We start from the raw sequence: 20,720 nt of genomic DNA, 5'->3' as shown, positions 1-20,720 counted from the left end.
GAGTCAAATTGGTCATAGTCTGTTCAGGGAATGATGGTGATTAAGGACCATAGTTTACTGTAGAATGATCTGATTTCAAAAGGTATCCAAGTTTGTGACCAGCCTGGGCAACATAAGGAGACCCCGTCCCTATAAAACATAAAATTAGCTGAGCATGGTGGCGTACACCTGTAGCTCCAGCTACTTGTGAGACTAGGGTGGGAGGATTGAATTGCTTGAGCCCAGGATTTTGAAGCTGTAGTAAGCTATGTTCATGCCACTGCACTCCAGCCTGAGTGACAGAGCAAGACTCTGTCTCTAAAAAATAAAATACGATTTTTTTTTAGATAATCCAATATTGTTGTTAGCCTGGTAACACAGATCATAGTAATCTAGAGACCCACAAGAAGAAACAGAGATTAGAAATTTTTCTAATTTCTAATTAAGAATTAATTAATTCTAATTAAAAATTAGAAAAAGATATTCATGAAGAGGCTTCATTTTTGGTGTATAATTTTGTGATAATACTACCTATATTTAAATATGTATATTTAAAAGTATACAGTCATGTGCTGCATAATGACATTTTTGCCAACAATGGACCACATATATGACAAAGGTTTCATAAGATTATGATACTGGATTTTTACTGTACCTTTTCTATGCTTACATCCACAACTACTTACCATTGTGTTACAGTTGCCAACACTATTCATTGCAGTAACATGCGGTACAGGTTTATAGCCTAGGAACAATAGGCTATACCATATAGCCTATGTGTGTAATAGGCTATATCATCTAGGTTTGTGTGAGTACACCCTGTGATGTTCACACAGGAATGAAATCAGCTAACAACATATTTCTCAGAACTGTCATTAAGGGATGCGTGACTGTTACTAAGCAATGCATGACTGTATCTATATTTACATGTAAGTGGAAATATATATATTTCAAAGGAGAAAGTCTAGATGATTTAAACTTTTTGTTTTATTTTTAATTTACCACTTACATATTCCAACTAATTGAGATAATTATGTGGGAAACCTCTTGATAATAATAGAAGACAATTTTTGGATGTTTGTAGTATTAAACTATTTTTTAGTCTTGTTTTTCTTTTTTAAAGATAATTATGACTTGGAGCCTGCATCTGAATTAGGAGAAGATTTATTGAAGCTTTATGTGAAACCTTGTTGCCCAGATATTGATATTTTTGTTGATGGAAAACGTTTTAAAGCTCACAGGTAAATAGACACGACTGATTTGCTGTCTTGGTTGTGGCTGTAGAGTGTGGAAGGGCAGCTGTCTCTTTCCAGCATGGTGGTTTTCAAGCTCTGGTTTTCACACAGGCCACAGGTGTTCCATGAAGGCCAAAGGGGTTCCACTGTGATTCCTCAGGGGGAATCCAACAGGGGAAGAGGTTGACCATCAGGCAAGGTTTTCTGCAGGTTTTCACATGTGCACACATGGGCCTACCCAGACATGTGCGTGTATATGTTTCTGCCAGAGCACATCTCATCTATGTTCCGCATTGGGCATGAACCTAAGATTTTATTAGAAGAAAATGTTCTGTTGCCTAAAATAGATTTGAAAGCCACTGTCATAGAAAATGTAGTTAAATGCAGTTTTTAATTTTATAGGCATTATAGTATTGAGAAGTATTATTTCTACATTAATGACATGTATTTTCTCTGAATGCATTTTGGCTCAGATTCTGTGATTCAGAATAGATGGTACTCATGAATAGCATTGATTAGGAGGTTTAATATTTCAACGTACTTTTTAAAAACCATTGTTCTGCTTCAGAATTGGGTTGCTTAGACATTCCAGGCGTTTAGATTTCAAATTAAAGCCGGTTGCCTGTTTTAGTCAGGCTCTTTGATTGCAAGTAACTAAAATCTGCTTAAAAGCAGAAAAAAATTTAATAAGAAATACATATTATCTTTTGGAACTCAAGGGAAAGAAGTACAGCTGGGTCTCGCTATGGACTAGAATCTGAACCAGAAAACGTAGGAACCCAGACAGTTCTTCCTCCTCTTTGTATTTCAAATAGAATGTTGATAAGAAGTTATTCTGGTGCTCCTGAAGAGAAAGAACCAGAGTATTTGCAGTGGCAAGTGGTAATTTTCTAGGTTCAGGGGTGCACAGTCCTTAATGAAATTAGCAGTGGGTTTAGGTTACTGTAATCCACCAAGCCAAATAGTAGTAATATTTGTACTCTTGGAAATCACGCTGGTTTTGTCATTTGACAGCAATACAACCCAAGGATTGCTATTCTGAAGTAGCTATTTACTATTCAAAATTTGAACTTTTCTGTATGGGAATATGTACTTTGTAAATATACATATACTCATTTTCCTAATTTTTGTGAAATCTGCATTAAATCTTGCAAAATTCAGAATATAATCTAGATTGATCATTATATTTTCCATATCATGGGTATATTTCCTAAATCATGGTGTGGGTGTAGGTGTGTGTCTCTCTGTCTTTTTTTATTTTTTACCAACACAATTGTATTTTAAAGATTAATTTTATTTTGTGTCCAGGTTTTTCATGAGACCACATGGGCATCCTACCAAAGTTATAGAGCCCTATAGCTATTGCTGTCATACAGGGAAGGCAAAACCCTGTGACCATTTGCAACATGTCCTCAAACAGTGCCTATATTTGGCCTCTCCCTATGTGCTGCCTGACAATGAACTAACAGGACTGTGTTTTAGGAGCTGGACCTAGAATATTAGGTTTGTATTCCAGGACAGCTCTTGTTCACATTTCTGGTTTATTTTGTTCACCTAGCAATAAAAAAGAAATTCATATTAACTAGAAAGATAATAAGTTTGCCTACTTTTTTCTTGCCCTTATGTAAGTTAGAATAGCCAATTCTAAATTATAAGGTTGCCTTCCTAGTCCAGACTCAAACATCTTTCTGTTTATAGTACATACTAATTTTATTATGTAGTTTAAGGAATATTGTGTCAAAGAATACATATTCATCTAAAGCCCAACATTGGAACTTTCTCAATTACTTCTTGTTCTAGATGATTATTGTCAGCATTCTTCTAGTGGTGTGGCTAAAAATCCTTTTGTAATGTGGCTGCTTTAATTTTTTAATTATACATGCTTATATATTAAAAGATCAATACAAGTACTTACAGAGGACCAGGATTTATGACTGGAATTTTATTCAGTTTGGGTATCAACATTTTTAAAACCTTAGTTTGCTAGTTTAATGTACCCAAATTGGTATGGTCTTCTGTTAAGCTAATCTTTCTCTCATGGTCAAGTTACTTCCTCAGTAACACCCCTCATAACACAATTCTTCCAAGGTAGTCTCTCCAGTTGCTCTGTCCATTCTTTACCATGATCCTCAGCCCAATCCCGGAGCACTTTCTATGCTGAAAGACAATCTGATGCCAGTCACTTGCTTGTGGTGGCACAACTAAGCCAAAGAAATCATTTGTAACAGAGTGGTTAAGAGTGTGTGGACTGTAGGGACAATCTGCATGGGTTTTAATTCCATGTCCACCATTATTAGCTGTGTGAATTTGGGTAAGTCATTTAACTGTTCATTTTGCGTTTCAGCATCCTTATCAGAGATGGGGATTATAACAGTCTCCATCTCATAATGTGATTGTGAGAATTAAATTACAGTTGTTACTGAGCACTCATGGGGCTTACTACTTGATTAGCCTTCATGGATTCCATTAGTTAGTTACGTTAGTACTTTTCTGAATATTGTATCCTGGGATACTACTGCACATTACCGCTTGTTGTGGACCTCTGTAACATTATCTTCCTGCCTGAAATGCTCTCAATTACCATATGAATACCATCTGGGATCTCCGCTCACTGCAAGCTCTGCCTCCCAGGTTCACACCATTCTCCTGCCTCAGCCTCCCAAGTAGCTGGGACTACAGGCATCCACCACCACGCCCGGCTAATTTTTTGTATTTTTTAGTAGAGACAGGGTTTCACTGTGTTTGCCAGGATGGTCTTGATCGCCTGACCTTGTGATCCACCCACCGTGGCCTCCCAAAGTGCTGGGATTACAGGTGTGAGCTACCGCACCCAGCTGCTGACTTCCCATTTTTTAGTGTAATTTATTATTTTAATGTTTTATGAAAGAAGTTGAATGTTACATTTTTAAGATAATTTGTTGCACTTCTGTGTTCCATAATTAAAATTCTCTTATGCTGCCTCATTGAAAAAGCAGAGCAGTCATTCCTTTTTTTTTTCCTAAGACAAAGTCTTGCTCTTTTGCCCAGGCTGGAGTGCAGTGGCATAATCTAGGCTCACTGCAACCTCCGCTCCCCGGGGTTCAAGGGATTCTCATGTGTCACCCTCCCAAGTAGCTGGGATTACAGGCGCACACCACCACGCTTGGCTAATTTTTGTATTTTTTAGTAGAGACAGGGTTTCACCGTGTTGGCCAGGCTGGTCTCGAACTCCTGACCTCAAGTGATCCGACCACCTCAGCCTCCCAAAGTGCTAGGATTACAGGTGTGAGCCACTGCACCCGGCCCCATCATTTCTAACTTGAGCTTTGTGACACTCAAAATCTGGTATATCTTCCAGAATACCTTTCTTATCAGTGCCTGATAATATACCATTAGACATTCATTCATTTGGTTAAGATGTCAGATCTTCCTTTAATGTCTCTCTGAATATTTAGTAAATTGGCACTGTGTCCGAAGATCATTGTTCTGTATGTCCTTGAAAAAGCTAAAAGTTTTTTCAGAAGTAGTATGATTTAGTAATTGAGAAGTTGGTCTTTTTGTGTTTAGGTTATGATCCCACCACTTATTTTTAAAATTCCACCACTTATTAATTGTTGGGAAGTTACTTAATCTCTCCAAGTTTCAATATTTTTATCTGTAAAAGGAATAGTAGTAGAAATTATAGCACAGGATGGCTGTGAAGATTGAATCAGATAATGCACATGAAGCACTTAGCATAGTACCTGGCATATTGTAAGCTTTCAAAAGTAAATGTTAGTTGCTATAAGTACATAATAGGTATCTGTAAGACTGGCACATATGTTGCCCGTTCTAGCTTGTCTTATATCAGGGGGCAAACTATGGCCTAAATGTGGTTAAGTGGCCTGTTTTTGTATGAGGCAACAAAAAAGCAGAGACAAGTAATGCCACAGGGACCTGCAAGTCTAAAATGCCTTTCAAGAGTCACTTGGGTTTGTTCCCAAACCTGCGTATGCCATTTGAATTTATTATTTTGATGACAATGAATATAAGTCAATGATACATAAAATATGAAAGAGAAAAGTTATTGTTCCAGTGGAAACTCGGGTGAGTGCTTTGGAAGGATTAAATAAGGGAAAGGCACTTTAAAATTCCTGTTGTGGCCAGGTGCAGTGGTTCACACCTGTTATCCCAGCACTCTGGGGGGCTGAGACGAGAGGATCACTTGAACCAGGGAGTTTGAGACCAGCCTAAGCAACAAAGCAAGACCCCATCTCTACAAAAAAATTTAGCTGGGCATGGTGGTGTGCACCTGTAGTCTCAGCTAATCGGGAGGCTGAGGTGGGAGGATCATTTGAGCCTAGGAGTTTGAGGTTGCAATGAGCCAGTGAGTGCCATTGCATTCCAGCCTTGGGAACAGAACAAGACCCTGTCTCAAAAAAAAATTAAAATCAAACTAGGTATCATAGTGTATATGTGTATTGTTTTTGTGAGAATGAGGCTTATATCAGCAAACCCATGTTAAAAAAAAGATGGGCCTTATGATAAAAGATTTGTGAATTAAATGCATATTTCTTCTTAAGTTAGAGTAAAATTATAGTATACAGAAATAGCTTTTTTAATTCCTCATTTTTTCAATTAACTAAACAACTGTTAGTCCAAATTGTGTTGGATAATAGCGTATCCATGGCACTTAACTTCAGAAAGGCCAGTCCTATGAAAGCTATAGTCAGTGGATGTCACAAAATTCTCAAGAGAAGGTTAACTTTGCTTTTACAAAGTTATGTTCTCTGAAGTATTTGCTAAGAAGTGACATGGACAATAGTGATTACTCCAAAAATTTAGATTCGCCACTCTGGATTTAATCCTTACTCAGTTATGTGGAATTAAAGCAAATAAATAAATACATTCTTAGAGCAAGAATACTTTAAAAATTAGTCCTACTAAAATTTCCTTCTCTAGAGCTTCTCTGCATAATTCAGGCCATTATTCTGCCTGGAGTACTGAATCTAGTTCAGCTAACATTAGGAAGTATTGAATAGCAGTGTACTAAAGCAGCAGCAAGGCAGAAATTAGGGCATCTTGATAGAGCCAGAAGCAGCATTAACAGTTGAAATTAAACTTAACCAAAAGGAGAAAATAGTTTTTGGCATGTTGGAAAATAAAAAATTTGGCAAAGATTTTTAATACACCGTACCATCTACAGCATTATTTTTTCACCTGAGGCCTGTGTCCTAATTAAGTAGAAATGTTTTCTAAGTTTCTGTTTTAAGGTCAGAGTAATTGTTTAAGCCTGAGATGCTTCTAATTTTACTAAAATGGAAATGGCTGACATGCTGTGTTCAAGTCTTCTGAGAAGTAGACACAAAGATGGGATTAGACTTTCAAGAAATTAGGCTAAATGTATGTGAGAAAGCATAGGGAGAAAGCCAGAGAAAACAGAGCTGCTAGACTGCAACGCTGATTTGACTCTGAGTGAAGGAGAAGGAGAAGGAAGTTAGATAGAAGCATCTTAGACTGCAGTGGAGTTCTAAGAAAAGTTGGGCAAGGCCATTATTGGAAAGTTCCCATGCCAAAGGCACCCATCAGAGAAGCGCCTATTTTCTAGGGCTAGACCTGCCTTATTATCCTTGCTGGGCTCAGTCATTGTCAGGAAATAGCTTCTGAGAAGATGGCCTTGTGACCCAGGTGGAATCAATTTCAGAGTGCTGTAGCTGAAGCTGTCAGTCATTATGCAGTCAAAGATTAGAGGGGTAGGCCTGGTGCTGTGGCTCACGCCTGTAATCCCAGCACTTTGGGAGGCCGAGGCGGGCAGATCACGAGGTCAGGAGATTGAGACCATCCTGGCTAACTCGGTGAAACCCCGTCTCTACTAAAAATACGAAAAATTAACTGGGCGTAGTGGCATGTGCCTGTAGTCCCAGTTAGGAGGCTAAGGCAGGAGAATTGCTTGAATCCAGGAGGCGGAGGTTGCAGTGACCCGAGATCGCGCCACTGCACTCCAGCCTGAACGACAGAGCGAGACTCCGTCTCGAAAAAAAAAAAAAAGATTAGAGGGGTATATTCTCATGACTGCCACACATATAAATCATGACATGCTATATATTCATATATCTTTACCACTAGGCATAGTCAGATAAAGTAAGAAATAATTGTTAAAAAAACACTTATTATTTGCTAAGTATTATGGTGCTGAGATTGGGATTCATAAAGAAATGAATGAAGTACTGAGGATTAAGTGGATTATCTATCAATATTCAACAGTGTGAAAGAAAAGACTGCCATGGAAAAAAGGCCTGGCAGATACCCAATAAACTGCTAAAAGTGGTTATTTCTAGATCATGGAATTGAAGTAAACGAAGCGGGTGAGAACTTAAAATTTTCACTTTATCCAATTCTATATTGAAGTTTATTACAAACATTGTTTTTATAATTTAAAAAAATTTTTTAAATCTGGCTTTCCATTTTTAAGGAAAGAATTACAGACTACTTAAAATTTTTTATTCTGTGCTTGCTTCGGCAACACATATAATTTTTTTTTATCTGTCCGAATAGGCTCAATTGTACTCTGAGGTCACTATCTTTGTCCTCTTTTATAGAAAAATAAAAACCATATAGCAAACTTAGTGCATTAAATATTCATTTGATTGTCAGGGTCCCTGAGATCCCTCCTTCTTCAGGGGATCTGGTGTACAAACTGTGAGGAGGGGAGATTCTCAGTGTGTTTGGGGGATTGAGTGTGGCAGGGACTCCCCAACAATTGAATGCTTCTCTCTTCCTCTCATGCTCTTGCTGGGGCTGGTGGTCCGGGGGCTCTTACTCTTTGGAGGCCATGTGGACCATGAGATCCACCACCGTGTTGCTGTAGCCAAATTCATTGTCATGCTGGGAAATGAGCTTGACAAAGTGGTCATTAGGGCAGTGCCAGCCCCAGCACTGAAGGTGGAAGAGTGGGTGTCACTGTTAAAGTTGGAGGAGACAATCTGGTGCTCATCGTAGCCCCAGATGCCCTTGAGGGCCCCCTTTGATGCTGCTTTACCACCTTGATGTCATCATATTTGGCTGGTTTCTCCAGAGAGCAGGTCAGGTTCATGACTAACATGTTGGTGGTGGGGACATGGAAGGCCACGCCACTGAGCTTCCTGTTCAGCTTGGGGATGACCTTGCCCACAGCCTTGGCAGCACCAGTAGATAGATGCAGGGATGATGTTCTGGAGAGCCCTATAGCCATCACACCACAGTTTCCCAGAGGGGCCATCCACAGTCTTCTGGATGGCTGTGATGGCATGGACTGTGATTCTGATTCCTCCCGTGATGCCAGAGTTGTTATGGATGATCTTGACCAGGGAGCTAAGCAGTTGGTGGTACAGGAGACATTGCTGATGATCTTGAGGTTTTTGTACTTCTCATGGTTCGTGCCCATCACAAACATGGGGGCATCGGCAGAAGGGACAAAGATGATAACCCTTTTGGCTCCACCCTCTAAGTGAGCCCCAGCCTTCTCCATGGTAGTGAAGATGCCGGTGGACTCCATAACATAATCAGCACCAGCATCATCCTGTTTGATTTTGGTGGGATCTTGCTCCTGGAAGATGGTGATGGGATTTCCATTGATGTCAAGCTTCCCGTTTTCAGCCTTGACGATGCCATGGAACTTGGCCATGGGTGGAATCATACTGGAACATGTAGACCATGTAGTTGAGGTCAATGAAGGGGTCATTGATGGTAACAGCATCTACTTTGCTAGAGTTAAAGGCAGCCCCGATTACCAGGCACCCAATATAGCCAATTCCATTTACTCTGGGCTTCATTTTTACCATGATGTCTCAGGGACATGACTGGTGCTGCCCAAGAATGGAAGGAGCAGAGGGCAAGGTTCTGTCACTTTTTCTCTTCCTTTTGCTTACTTTAGGTTTAATTTATGCTGCCGTTTATACTTTCTTAAGATGGAATTCTAGATCATTATATGAAAACTTTTTCCTTTTCTACAATAAGCATTTAAAAGCTAAACATTTCCTTCTAAGCACTGCTTAGCTGTAGCCTACAAATTTTTATATATTGTATTTTCACTCAAATGTATTTTCTAATTTTCCTTTTGATTTCTTCTTTACCCATGGGTTGTCTAGAAGTATGTTTAATTTCCAACTATTTGGGAATTTTCCAGATAATTCTCCATTATTGATTTCTAGTTTAATTCCATTGTGGTCATAGAACATATTTTATATTATTTTAGTTTTGTTTAAATTTATTGAGACTTGTTCGATGGCCCAGAATATGGTCTGTGTTAGTGAGTGTTCCACATGTACTTAAAAAGAATATGTGTTCTTTTGTCCTGTGGTGGAGTGTTCTATAAATGAAAAAATCAGTTGATAGTGTTGCTCAAGTTTTATGTATCCTTAGCTGAATTTTTGTCTACCTATCCTATTAATTACTGATGGAGTATTGAAGTCTCCATGTATCATTATAAATTTGTTTCTCCTTTTAGTTCTGTCAGTTTTTGCTTCATGTATTTTGAAGCTCTATTATTTGGTACATACACATTTGGGATTGTTATTTCTTCATAATGAATTGTGTCTTTTTTATTATGAAATGTTGCTTTTTACCCCAGGTAATGTCACTTGTTGTGAAGTTTACTTTGGTTAATATCACCACTCCAGCTTTCTTATAATTAGTGTTTATATTGTATTCTTTTTATATCCTTTTGCTTCTAAACTTTGTCTTTATATTTAAAATGGATTTAAAATTAATTTCTTGTAGATAGCAAATAGTTGTGTCTTGCTTTTGTTATTCAGTCTCATAATCTCCTTTTAATTGGTGTGTCTTGCTTTTGTTATTCAGTCTCATAATCTCCTTTTAATTGGAGTAGACTATTTGACTATTTGTAATAAGGTAGTTATTAATATGTTTGAGTGTAAGTCTACCATTGTACTTTTTTTTTTTTTTTATCCCTCTGGAGTGCAGTGATATGATCATAGCTTCTGTAACCTTGAACTGCTGGGCTCAAGTGATCCTCTGGCCTCAGCCTCCTGAGTAGCTGGGACTACAGGCACTTGCCATCATACTCAGCTAATTAAAAAAATTTTTTGTAGAGATGGGTTCTCGCATTATTGCTCAAGCTGGTCTTGAACTCCTGGCAGAAGGGCATCCTTCTGCCTCCGCCTCCCAAATTGCTGGGATTACAGGTGTGAGCTACCACACTCAGCCCTAAAATGCTTTGTCTGTTAATTCCATCTTCTCTGTCATTTCTGGGTCTGATAATATTGACTGATTTTTCCCCCTTTTAATGTTCACATTTTGCTGCTGCTTCACATTACCTAGTAAGTTTTTAACCAAATGGCAGACATTATAAATATTATGTTTTTGAATGTTTGAACTTTATTGTTTTTCTTGAAAAACTTTATTAAAGTTTTTTTTTTTTTTAGCAGGCATTTAAGTTATTGTGGATCAGTTTCATGTTTATGAAGCTTCTTTTTAAATTTTGTTAGGGTGCATCTAGGATTGCCTTTGCTCTAAATGTTGTAAAGCCTTTCTACTGAGGCTTCTGGGATCTTTTCTTAGTGCCCCAAGTATTCAGTTCTGGCCAGAAGGAACTTGAGTATCTGTCAGCCATATAGCTTCCTGGCTTTTATTCTTTGCCGGGCTTTGTGTAGTTTTACCTTATGCACACTCAAATTACATTCAGACAAAAGCTCAAGGGAGGGAGGATCTACTCTGAGTTCTGGAGTTCTTCATGACTCCCTCTTCTATATTACTGTACCCCACAAATTTCAGCTGACTCAGCTTCTTGGGGCTCCTATATCTGTCTCCTCAGCTCAGCTAAGCCACAAGGCTCTGCTCATTTGTCCTTCCTGCGCCTTGACTAGAAATTGCTTCTAGGAAGAAAAGCATTGTGATTGTAGAGCTTACTTCATTTGTTTTTCTTCTCTTGGGGATCAGAGTCCTGTACTGCCTTTTTTCATGGTCATATTTTGTTCAGTTTTCTAATTATTAAATGGAAGGTAGGGAAGTCCTGTACTTATGGGTAGAAGCAGAATCCTAATTTTTTCTTAGTTGGCCTTATTTTTTAGAACAGTTCCAGATTTACGGACAAATTAAGAGTACAGTATTCTCATATACCCCCACAACTAGTTCCTCATTATTAACATCTTATAGTACATTTGTTACAATTGAGTCAATATCAATACATTGTTATTAACTAAAGTCTGTAGTATATTCAGATTTCCTTGGTTTTTACCTAGTGTCCTTTTCTATTCGAGGAATCAATCCCCGATCTCACATTACACTTAGTTGTCATGTCTCCTTAGGCTCCTCTTGGCTGTAACAGTTTTTCAGACTTTTTCTTTTCTTTTTTTTTTTTTTATGATATTCCAGTTTGAGGAGTACTGGTCAGATATTTTATAGAAATGTCCCTTAAATGGAGTTTATCTGATGTTTTTCTCACAATTACATGGATTATGGATTTGGGACAGGAAGACCACAAAGATAAAGGGCCATTTTCATTACATCATATTAAAGATACATGTGATCAACATGACATCACTGTTTATGTTAACCTTGATGATGACCTTGTTTTCATCTGGTTTCTCCACTGTAAATTACTCCTCTCCTCACTTCCCATTTCCAGACTGTGCTCTCTGGAAGGAAGTCACTGTGCGTAGCCCATATTTAAGTGATAGGAAGTAATGTTCTACCTCCTTGAACTGGGGGTATTATTCACATAAATTATTTGGAATTCTTCTGCACAAAAAACTTATCTCTTCTCCTCCACATATTAATTTATTCAATCACTTACATATATCAGTGTAGACTCATAGATACTTACTTTGTACTTTAGCTTATAATTTGGCTTATTTTATAATTTGGCTTTTCTTTTTTTTTTTTGCTCAATTTGTTACAACTTTAGCTGTGGGAGCTCTTTCAGGTGGCTCTTGTGTCCCTTTTACTCCCTCAGTGTGTGTGTGTGTGTGTGTTGATCATTTTCTTACTTTCTGGCACTAAAAGATATATCTGGTATAAAAGACAAACGATACACCTATCTACATAGGGCACTTACCATGAATAGAACTTGCAGGACTGGAAGTTGCTTTGGGTGAGTCATTGAGTGAGTGGTGGGTGAATGTGAAGGCTCAGTTCATTACTGTACACTACTGTAGACTTTATAAATACTAAGGATACACACGAAATTTATTTTAAAAAGCTATCTTCAATAATTAACCTTGGCTTATTGTAACTTTTCATTTTATAAACTTTTTAATTTTTTGAAACTTTTTACCCTTTTGTAATCACACTTAGCTTAATCACAAACACGTATAGCTGTAAAAAATTTTTTCTTTTTTTCTTTTCTTTTTTTTTTTTTTTGAGACAGGGTCTTGCTCTGTCATCCAGGCTGGAGTACAGTGGCGCGATCATGGGTCACTGCAGCCTTGACCTCTCTATCTCCAGTGATCCTCCCACGTCAGCCTCTTGAGTAGCTGGAACTACAGGTGCACGCCACCACAACCAGCTGATTTTTGTATTTTTTGTAGAGACAAGTTCTTCCTGCGTTGGCCAGGCCGGTTTCACACGCCTGGGCTCAAACAATCCTCCTGCCTTAACCTCCCAAAGTGCTAGGATTGCAGGTGTGAGCCGCCACATCTGGCTTTTTACTTTGTATCCTTATTCTATAAGCTCTTTTCTTTTTTTTTTTCGAGATGGAGTCTCGCTCTGTCGCCCAGGCTGGAGTGCAGTGGTGCGATCTCGGCTCACTGCAAGCTCCGCCTTCCGGGTTCACGCCATTCTCCTGCCTCAGCATCCCGAGTAGCTGGGACTACAAGCGCCCGTCACCGAATTTTTTTTGTATTTTTAGTAGAGATGGGGTTTCACCGTGGTCTCGATTTCCTGACCTCATGATCCGTCCGAGGGATTACAGGCGTGAGCCACCACGCCCGGCCGTTTTCTTTCTTTTTTTTTTTTTGAGGCGGAGTCTCACTCTGTTGCCCAGGCTGGAGTGCAATGGCACTATCTTGGCTCGCTGCAACCTCTGCCTCCTGGATTCAAGCAATTCGCCTGCCTCAGCCTGCCGAGTAGCTGGGACTGCAGGCATGCACCACCACGCCCGGCTAATTTTTTGTATTTTAGTGGAGATGGGGTTTCACCATCTCTAACTTGAACTCCTGATCTCAAGTGATCCACCCGCCTCGGCCTCCCAAAGTGCTAGGATTACAGGCATGAGCCACCGCACCTGGCCTATAAGCTTTTCTCTGTTAAAAAATATTTTTAAGTTTTTAAACTTTTGTTAAAAATTGAGACAGAAGCAAACACATTAGCCTAGGCCTACACAGAGCCAGGATTATCAGTATCAATCCCTTCTGCCTCCACATCATGTTCCACTGGAAGGTCTTCGGGGCAGTAACGCACATGGAGCTGTTATCTCCTAACATGCCTTCTTCTGGAATACCTCCTGAAAGACCTGCCTGAGGCTATTTAACAGTTAACTTTTTTTTATATGTAAGTAGGAATACTCTAAAATAACAATGTAAAATGTAGTACAATAAAATAATAAGCCAGTAACATAGTTTATTATCAAGTATGTACTGTACATAATTGTATAAGCTAGACTTTTATACAGCTGGCAGCACAGTAGGTTTACTTATACCAGCACCTCCACAAACATGTGAGTAATGCTTTGCACTTGACCTTCTGTCAGACATCCCTAGGTTGCAGGAATTTTTCAGCTTCATTATAATCATATGGGACCACCTTCATGTGTGAGTGGTCTCTTGTTGACCCAAACATTGTTATGTAGCACATGACTAAATTTTGGAATCACCTTGTCAGTATTTACAAAATAGCTTTCTGAGATTTTGATTGAAATTGCCTAAAATTTTTTTTTTTTTTTGAGACAGAGTCTTGCTCTGTAGTCTAGGCTGGAGTGCAGTGGCACGATCTCAGCTCACTCCTACCTGCACCTCCCAGGTTCAAGTGATTCTTACGCCTCAGCCTCCCAGGTAGCTGGGATTACAGACGTGCACCACCAAGCATGGCTAATTTTTGTATTTTTAGTAGAGACAGGGTTTTGCCACATTGGCCAGGCTGGTCTCAAAGCCCTGGCCTCATGTGATCTGCCCGCCTCAGCCTTACCCAAAGTGCTGGGATTACAGGTATGAGCCACTGCGCCTGGCCAAAATTGCCTAAATTTTTAAAATCCTAAATTGGTGTTGAATTTTGTCAAATGCATTCCTGCATCGATTTTGATGATCACATGATTTTTCTCCATTCTTTTGTTAATGTGCTAAATTATATTGCTTAATTGTTGAATGAAAAAATAATCTTACATTCCTGAAATAATTTCAGTTTGGTTGTGATATTTTATTCATTCTATTTCATACTGAATTCAGTTTGCTAATATTTTGTTTAGGAAGTTTGCATCTATGCTCATGAGACAGATTGGCCTGTAATTTTACTTTTTTGTAATGTCCTTGTTAGGTTTAGGCCTCAAAGTTATGTTGACTTTATAAAATGAACCGTGAAGTATTTCCTCTTTTTTATGCTTTAGTTTGAGTAAGATTGATTTTTTTTAAAACTTATATCTTCCTTAAATATTTATTAGAATTCACTAGGGAAGTTATCTTGGCCTGTTATTTTCTTTCTTGAGTAAATTTTGTTTTCATTCTTTTTTATATTTAGGTATATTGAGTTAGAATGCATACACAAACAAGTGCACACAACTTAAAGTCCAGTTTGATGAATTTTGACTAATGTATAAACCTGTTTAACTTCCACTGTAAGCAAAATATAGTGAATTTTCGTCAACTAAAAAGTCCCCTTGTGCCAGTTTACCTTCAGTACCTATCCCTACCCCAGCCATAGGTAACAAATGATTTTCATGTGCTTATTTGCCATCTGTATACCTCTTTGGTTAGTTTTCTGTTTATATCTTTTGCCCCTTTATTTTTTAATTTTTTATTTTTTATTTTTTTGAGACAGAGTCTTGCTATGTTAACCCAGGCTGGTCTTGAGCTCCTGGGCTTAAGGGATCCTCCCGCCTCAGCCTCCCAAGTAGTTGGGACTACAGGCACACACTACTACTCTTGGTTTGCCTACTTTTAAATCAGGTTGTTTGCTTTCTTATTATTGTGTTCTCTACACTATAGGATATTCTACCTTTCCTAGAATTTCATGTAAATGGACTCAGACATACTGTTGTGTCTGGCCTCTTTTGTTCAGTGTAATGTTTTTGAGCTTCATCCTTGCATATTATGTGTATCATTGATTCATTCAATTTTTATTGCTGCATAGTATTGGATTGTATGGCTATACCACAATTTGTTTATTCATTCTCCTGTTGATGGAATATTGGTTGTTTCCAGTATTTAGCTATTATTATTATTATTTTTTTTTTTTTTTTGAGACGGAGTCTTGCTCTTTCGCCAGGCTGGAGTGCAGTGGTGCAATCTTGGCTCACTGCAACCTCCACTTCCCGGGTTCAAGCGATTCTCCTGCCTCAGCCTCCTGAGTAGCTGGTACTATAGGTTTGTGTCACCACGCCCAGCTAATTTTTATATTTTTAGTAGAGACGGGATTTCACCATATTGGCCAGGATGGTCTTGATCTCTTGACCTCATGATCTGCCCACCTTGGCCTTCCAAAGTGCTGGGATTATAGGCGTGAGCCACCGCGCCTGGCCTTTTTTGTTTGTTTTGTTTTTTTTTAGACAGAGTCTCACTCTGTAGCCCAGGCTGGAGTGCAGTGGCATGATCTCGGCTCACTACAAGCCTGTGCCCCTCAGGTTCAAGAGATTCTTGTGCCTCAGCCTCCTGAGTAGCTGGGGTTACAGGCATGTGCCACCATGCCTGGCTAATTTTTGTATTTGTAGTAGAGACTGGGTTTTGCCATGTTGGCCAGGCTGGTCTTGAACTCTTGACCTCAAGTGGTCTACCTGCCTTGGCCTCCCAAAGTGTTGGGATTACAAGCGTGACCACCACGCCCGGCCAGGGGTGTCATTTTTTATAACTAGCCATAAACTTTAGCTTTGAAGTAAAACTATTTCTAGCGATTCTTACCTGATATTTTTTGTTGTTCTTGCCCATATTTTAGTTGGGTTGTGTTATTATGGTTCTCTATGTATTCTAGATTTAAATTTTTGTATATGGTGTAAGGCAAGTGTCAAGTTTAATTTTTTTTTTCTACAAACATCCTGTTGTTCCAGTACCTTTTGATGATAAGACTGTCTTTTCCCCCATTGAATTATCTTAACACCCTCATGAAAAGCAATTGGCCATATATATGTGGATTTATTTTTGCACTCTCAATTCTGTTCCAGTGATTTATATGTCCACCCTTATGTCAATACCACATTATTTTGATTATTGCTACTTTATAGTAAGTGACATCATGTTGCCCGAAATCACGTCTTCCACCTTTATTCTTCTGTTGATGTTTGCTTTGGCAATTAGGGGTCCTTTGCATTTTCATAGACATTTTAGAATCAACTTATCTATTGCTACTAAAAATACTTGATTGGGATTGTGGTAAATCTAGAAACTAATTTAGGAAGAATGGACATATTAACAGTTTCAAGTTTCAGATCCATGAGCATATTTTAGCTCTCCATTAGGTCTTTTAAAATTTATCCCAGCAGTGTTTTATGGTTTTTAGTGTAGAGGTCTTACACATTTTGTTACATTTGTTGCTATGTATTTGACCTTTTTTGATACTAGTGTAAATGGAAATTTTTTCTTTTATGTTCATTATTGTTGTTCATTATTACACTAAATCATCTTTGGGTGACTACTAAACATTCTATTGAAAATTTGTAGAAATAATTTGACACTCAAGGTGATATTTTAATGCAGACAGGATTTCCTTTTGCCTTTGTCTGGCTGGCAGACTAGATGCTGATCACTTTGTTCCAGTCAGGGACCGAGATAATTCAAAACTGGCTTTCAAGTCTAATAAGGGCTTGTCTATTTCCTGTTCACTCTTCTGTTTAGAATGTGGCCCTTTGGGATCCAACTGAAATCCTGGGTTATCTACTAAAACCCCTCCTCTTTGATGGTTCCCAAGTTCCAATTTGTGTGAAGATTGCCAGAAGCTATACTCAGCTTATCAGCCTTCCAGCTGTTGCTTTTGCTTTCAGATTTGCCAATTGCCTCAATGGAAAATGTTACCTCAAATACTTGGGTTGCTTCTTTTGTCTTCTCTCTCATAACTTGTGTAACTTTTCTAATCACTGTGGCAGTGTTCTGATGCCTTCAAAGCATGCCTTCCTTTTTTTGCTTCTTTTCTTAAATATATATATTTTGTCCATCTTTCCTAAGCTGCTTTCAGCAGGAGGGTTGATCTGAGACCATCTAGGAAGCCATTCCAGAAGTGTCTTTCTCTTCTCCCTGTCCTCCACCCTTCATTGGAATATAATATTGTTCCGTGTATCTCATTTACTGCTGTACTCTCAGCACTTAGAATAGTGCGGATCACAGAATAGAATATCTGTTGGATTAAAGATGAGGCTAGCTAGGAGTTTGAGGCTGCAGTGGGCTATGATTGTGCTACTGCACTCCAGGCTGGGTGAAAGAGCAAGAGACCCTGTCTCTAGTAAAAGAAAAAGAAAGAATGAGGGTGAGCACAGTGATTTAACACCTATAATCTCAGCACTTTGAGAGGCTGGGACAGGAGGGTCACTGGAGCCCAGGTGTTTGAGACCAGCTAGAGCAACATAGTAAGACTCTGTCTCTCTATATATGTTTTAAATTTCTTTTTAAAGAATGAATTAATTAGCATTTTATTTGAGAAGATGAAATGGTAATTCAAAAGAAAATATCTTTCTTATCATTTTTTCAAACCTAAGATATATCCTTTCATGAACATAATTATGGTGAGTTTTGAACTAGAACTCAGGACCTTTAGAATTGTAAGCTTTTTTTTTTAAATGTAAAAATATTTTTAATTTAGAGTTGTCCCTATTTTTATTTTCTAAGATATTGTAGAATGTATTTTTTATTTAAAAATGTTTAATTGACAAACAGTAATTATAGTCTCTTATTGATATTTCCTTAAGATTTAAAGTAACATCTTTGGTCTTTGTTCCTCCATTTGTAAATGATTTATTCCTCTTACTCATGGACATAGTTTACATTGTTGTTAATTAAAGAGCCTTTGAGAGGCATTGAGGGAGGTTGGAGGCAGAGTAGGGTGGACAGAGGAGGAGAGGAGAGAAGAGGGAAGCTCATGAAAGCCACGTGGAGAGGGAGTGAAGAGCAGAAGAAAGAATAGAGGGGACCTGAGACACTCAGAGAGAGACGGAGAACCATGGCATCTGGTGACACTGCTGCCAGAGAGGAGGAGCATAGCCTTTGAGAATGTGAGCTCTATCTCCAGAAGCACAACATTCAGGCACTGCTTAAAGATTCTATTGTGCAGTTGTGTACTGCTCAACCTGAGGGACCAATGGCATTCCTCAGGGAACACTTTGAGAGGTTGGAGAAGGAGGAGGCAAAACAAATTCACAATCTGCAGGAAGCAGGCACTTGTACAGAATTCAGGAGAATGAAATCTCTCCTCCTCCACCCAACCCAGTGGTTAAAGATCAGAGATGACAAGGTACCGTTAGCACTGAAGTCTACATGGAGGAAGATGCCACATCATATGTTAGAAAGATTATACCAAAAGATTATAAGATTACACCAAAAGCCATTATAAGGCAATGTGTCTTTAGCCAAAGCCATTGAAAAGAATGTGCTGATTTCACATCTTGATGATAATGAGAGAAGTGATATTTTTGATGCCATGTTTCCAGTCTCCTTTATCACTGGAGAGACAGTGATTCTGCAAGGTGATGAAGGGGATAACTTCTAGGTGATTGAGCAAGGAGAGAGGGATGTCTGTGTCAATGATGAATGAGCAACCAGTGTTGAAGAAGGAGGGAGCTTTGGAGAATTTGTTTTGATTTATGGAACACCTAGAGTAGCCACTGTCAAAGCAAAGGCAAATGTGAAATGGTAGTGTATCAACCGAGACAGCTGTAGAACAATCCATATGGGAAGCACACTGAGAAAGTGGAAGATGTATGAGGAATTCCTTAGTAAAGTGTCTATTTTAGAGTCTCTGGGTAAGTGAGAGCATCTTATGGTAGCTGATACATGGGAACCAGTCAAGTTTGAAGATTGGCAGAAGTTTGTGGTGCAGGGAGAGCCAGGGGATGAGTTCCTTATTATTCTAGAGGGGCCAGCTGCTATGCTGCAACGTTGGTCAGACAATGAATAGTTTGTTGAAGTGGGAAGATTGGGGCCTTCTGATTATTTTGGTGAATTTGCATTCCTGATGAATCACCCTCCTGCTGCCACGGTGGTTGTACATGGCCCCTTGAAGTACATTAAGCTGGACCAGCCTAGATTTGAATGTGCTCTTGGCCCATGCTCAGACCTCCTCAAACGAAACATCCAGCAGTACAACAGTTTTGTGTCACTGTCTGAAATCTGCCTCCTGGGCCTCCCTTTTCTCCTCTCCCCAATCCGTACTTCACTCATGCAGACCACTTTATTTTCGCTATTTGCAGTGCCAAATGGACACTGGCATCACAGCTTCTTGTCTGTTTATATATTGAAAGTTGCACTTATTGTACAGTTTTTAATCTGGAGCAGTAATTAAATGCTTGTACACAATTAAATAGAGTTTTATGGAGTCTTTGCTGTTACTGCTTCAGTTTGGGCAGTGTTAGCATTCAGCCTCTGAGCAGTGAGTGCCACGCTTTTGGGTGAGGGCAGATCCCAGCATCAGTTGAATTACCATAGAGTAATGATGTAACAGTATAAGATTTTTTTTTAACTGACATAACTTTCCAGTTTTAAGCATATTTAGACTGTGGCCATATATGCTGTATTTCTTTACAGAATAAATGATTTCTCATTAAGCTTTAAGGATTAGGAAAAATGGATACAGAAAAATCTTAATATAGTAGAAAAACATCTGCCTGTAATTAAACAAGTTTAAGAGTGGAAAAATGCTCATTTTTCCACTCTTAAATTATCAGTGGGTATGATCAGTTTAGTTTCTTTTTTTAACCAGAATTTTTGTTCGCCAAGCTAATTTGCCTGGTTTTGTTTATATCTTGTTATTAATGTTTTCCCTCCAGTTCTGAAATATTTTTAGATGTGGCTATCTATACCTGCCTTTTAAGTTTGGAACCAAATCATAGACTGCAAATATTGGGTTATGATTTAACTACATCTGCCTCTGCTCACAAATTCTGATTAGACCTTTATCCAGCTAGTGCCAAATATTGATCAGATGCTGAATTGAGGATCAGAATTTGAGGTCTACACTCCTGGTTGTTAATTTAGAGCTTTTGGTTAATGTACATTCTTCAGTTGACTCTAGTATAATCTCCTATGCTTATCAAGCTGATTCCAGGAGATTGAATTTGCTACAATTAGATTCAGTTGGAACAAAAGTCATAACAGAAATGGAGGTGATAAAGGGAAAAGTGTCAAGCCGACAAAGTTCAGTGTCTGGAATTTTTCCCCACTAAATTCACTGGGACATGAGATTTTGGAAGCTTTTTGTTTGTTTGTT

The 20,720-nt window shown here is 38.6% G+C and overlaps 1 protein-coding gene and 2 pseudogenes across 1 annotated transcript in view; 2 read left to right on the top strand and 1 right to left on the bottom strand.

Annotated features, from left to right (window-relative positions):
• BTBD8 (BTB domain containing 8) overlaps positions 1 to 20,720 on the top strand; it is a 113,671-nt gene that overhangs the window by 28,699 nt on the left and 64,252 nt on the right. Inside the window, exon 4 of the mRNA XM_003260047.2 lies at positions 1,103 to 1,220. Within this exon, the coding sequence (XP_003260095.1) occupies positions 1,103 to 1,220 (118 nt within the window). The remainder of the gene's footprint in view (positions 1 to 1,102; positions 1,221 to 20,720) is intronic.
• On the bottom strand, positions 7,989 to 8,992 carry LOC101176427 (annotated as a pseudogene).
• LOC105738384 lies at positions 18,459 to 19,796 on the top strand (annotated as a pseudogene).

Source organism: Nomascus leucogenys, chromosome 12 (assembly GCF_006542625.1).
Source record: "Nomascus leucogenys isolate Asia chromosome 12, Asia_NLE_v1, whole genome shotgun sequence".
Lineage (NCBI taxonomy): Eukaryota > Metazoa > Chordata > Mammalia > Primates > Hylobatidae > Nomascus > Nomascus leucogenys.
This window is presented reverse-complemented; position numbering and strand designations above follow the sequence as displayed.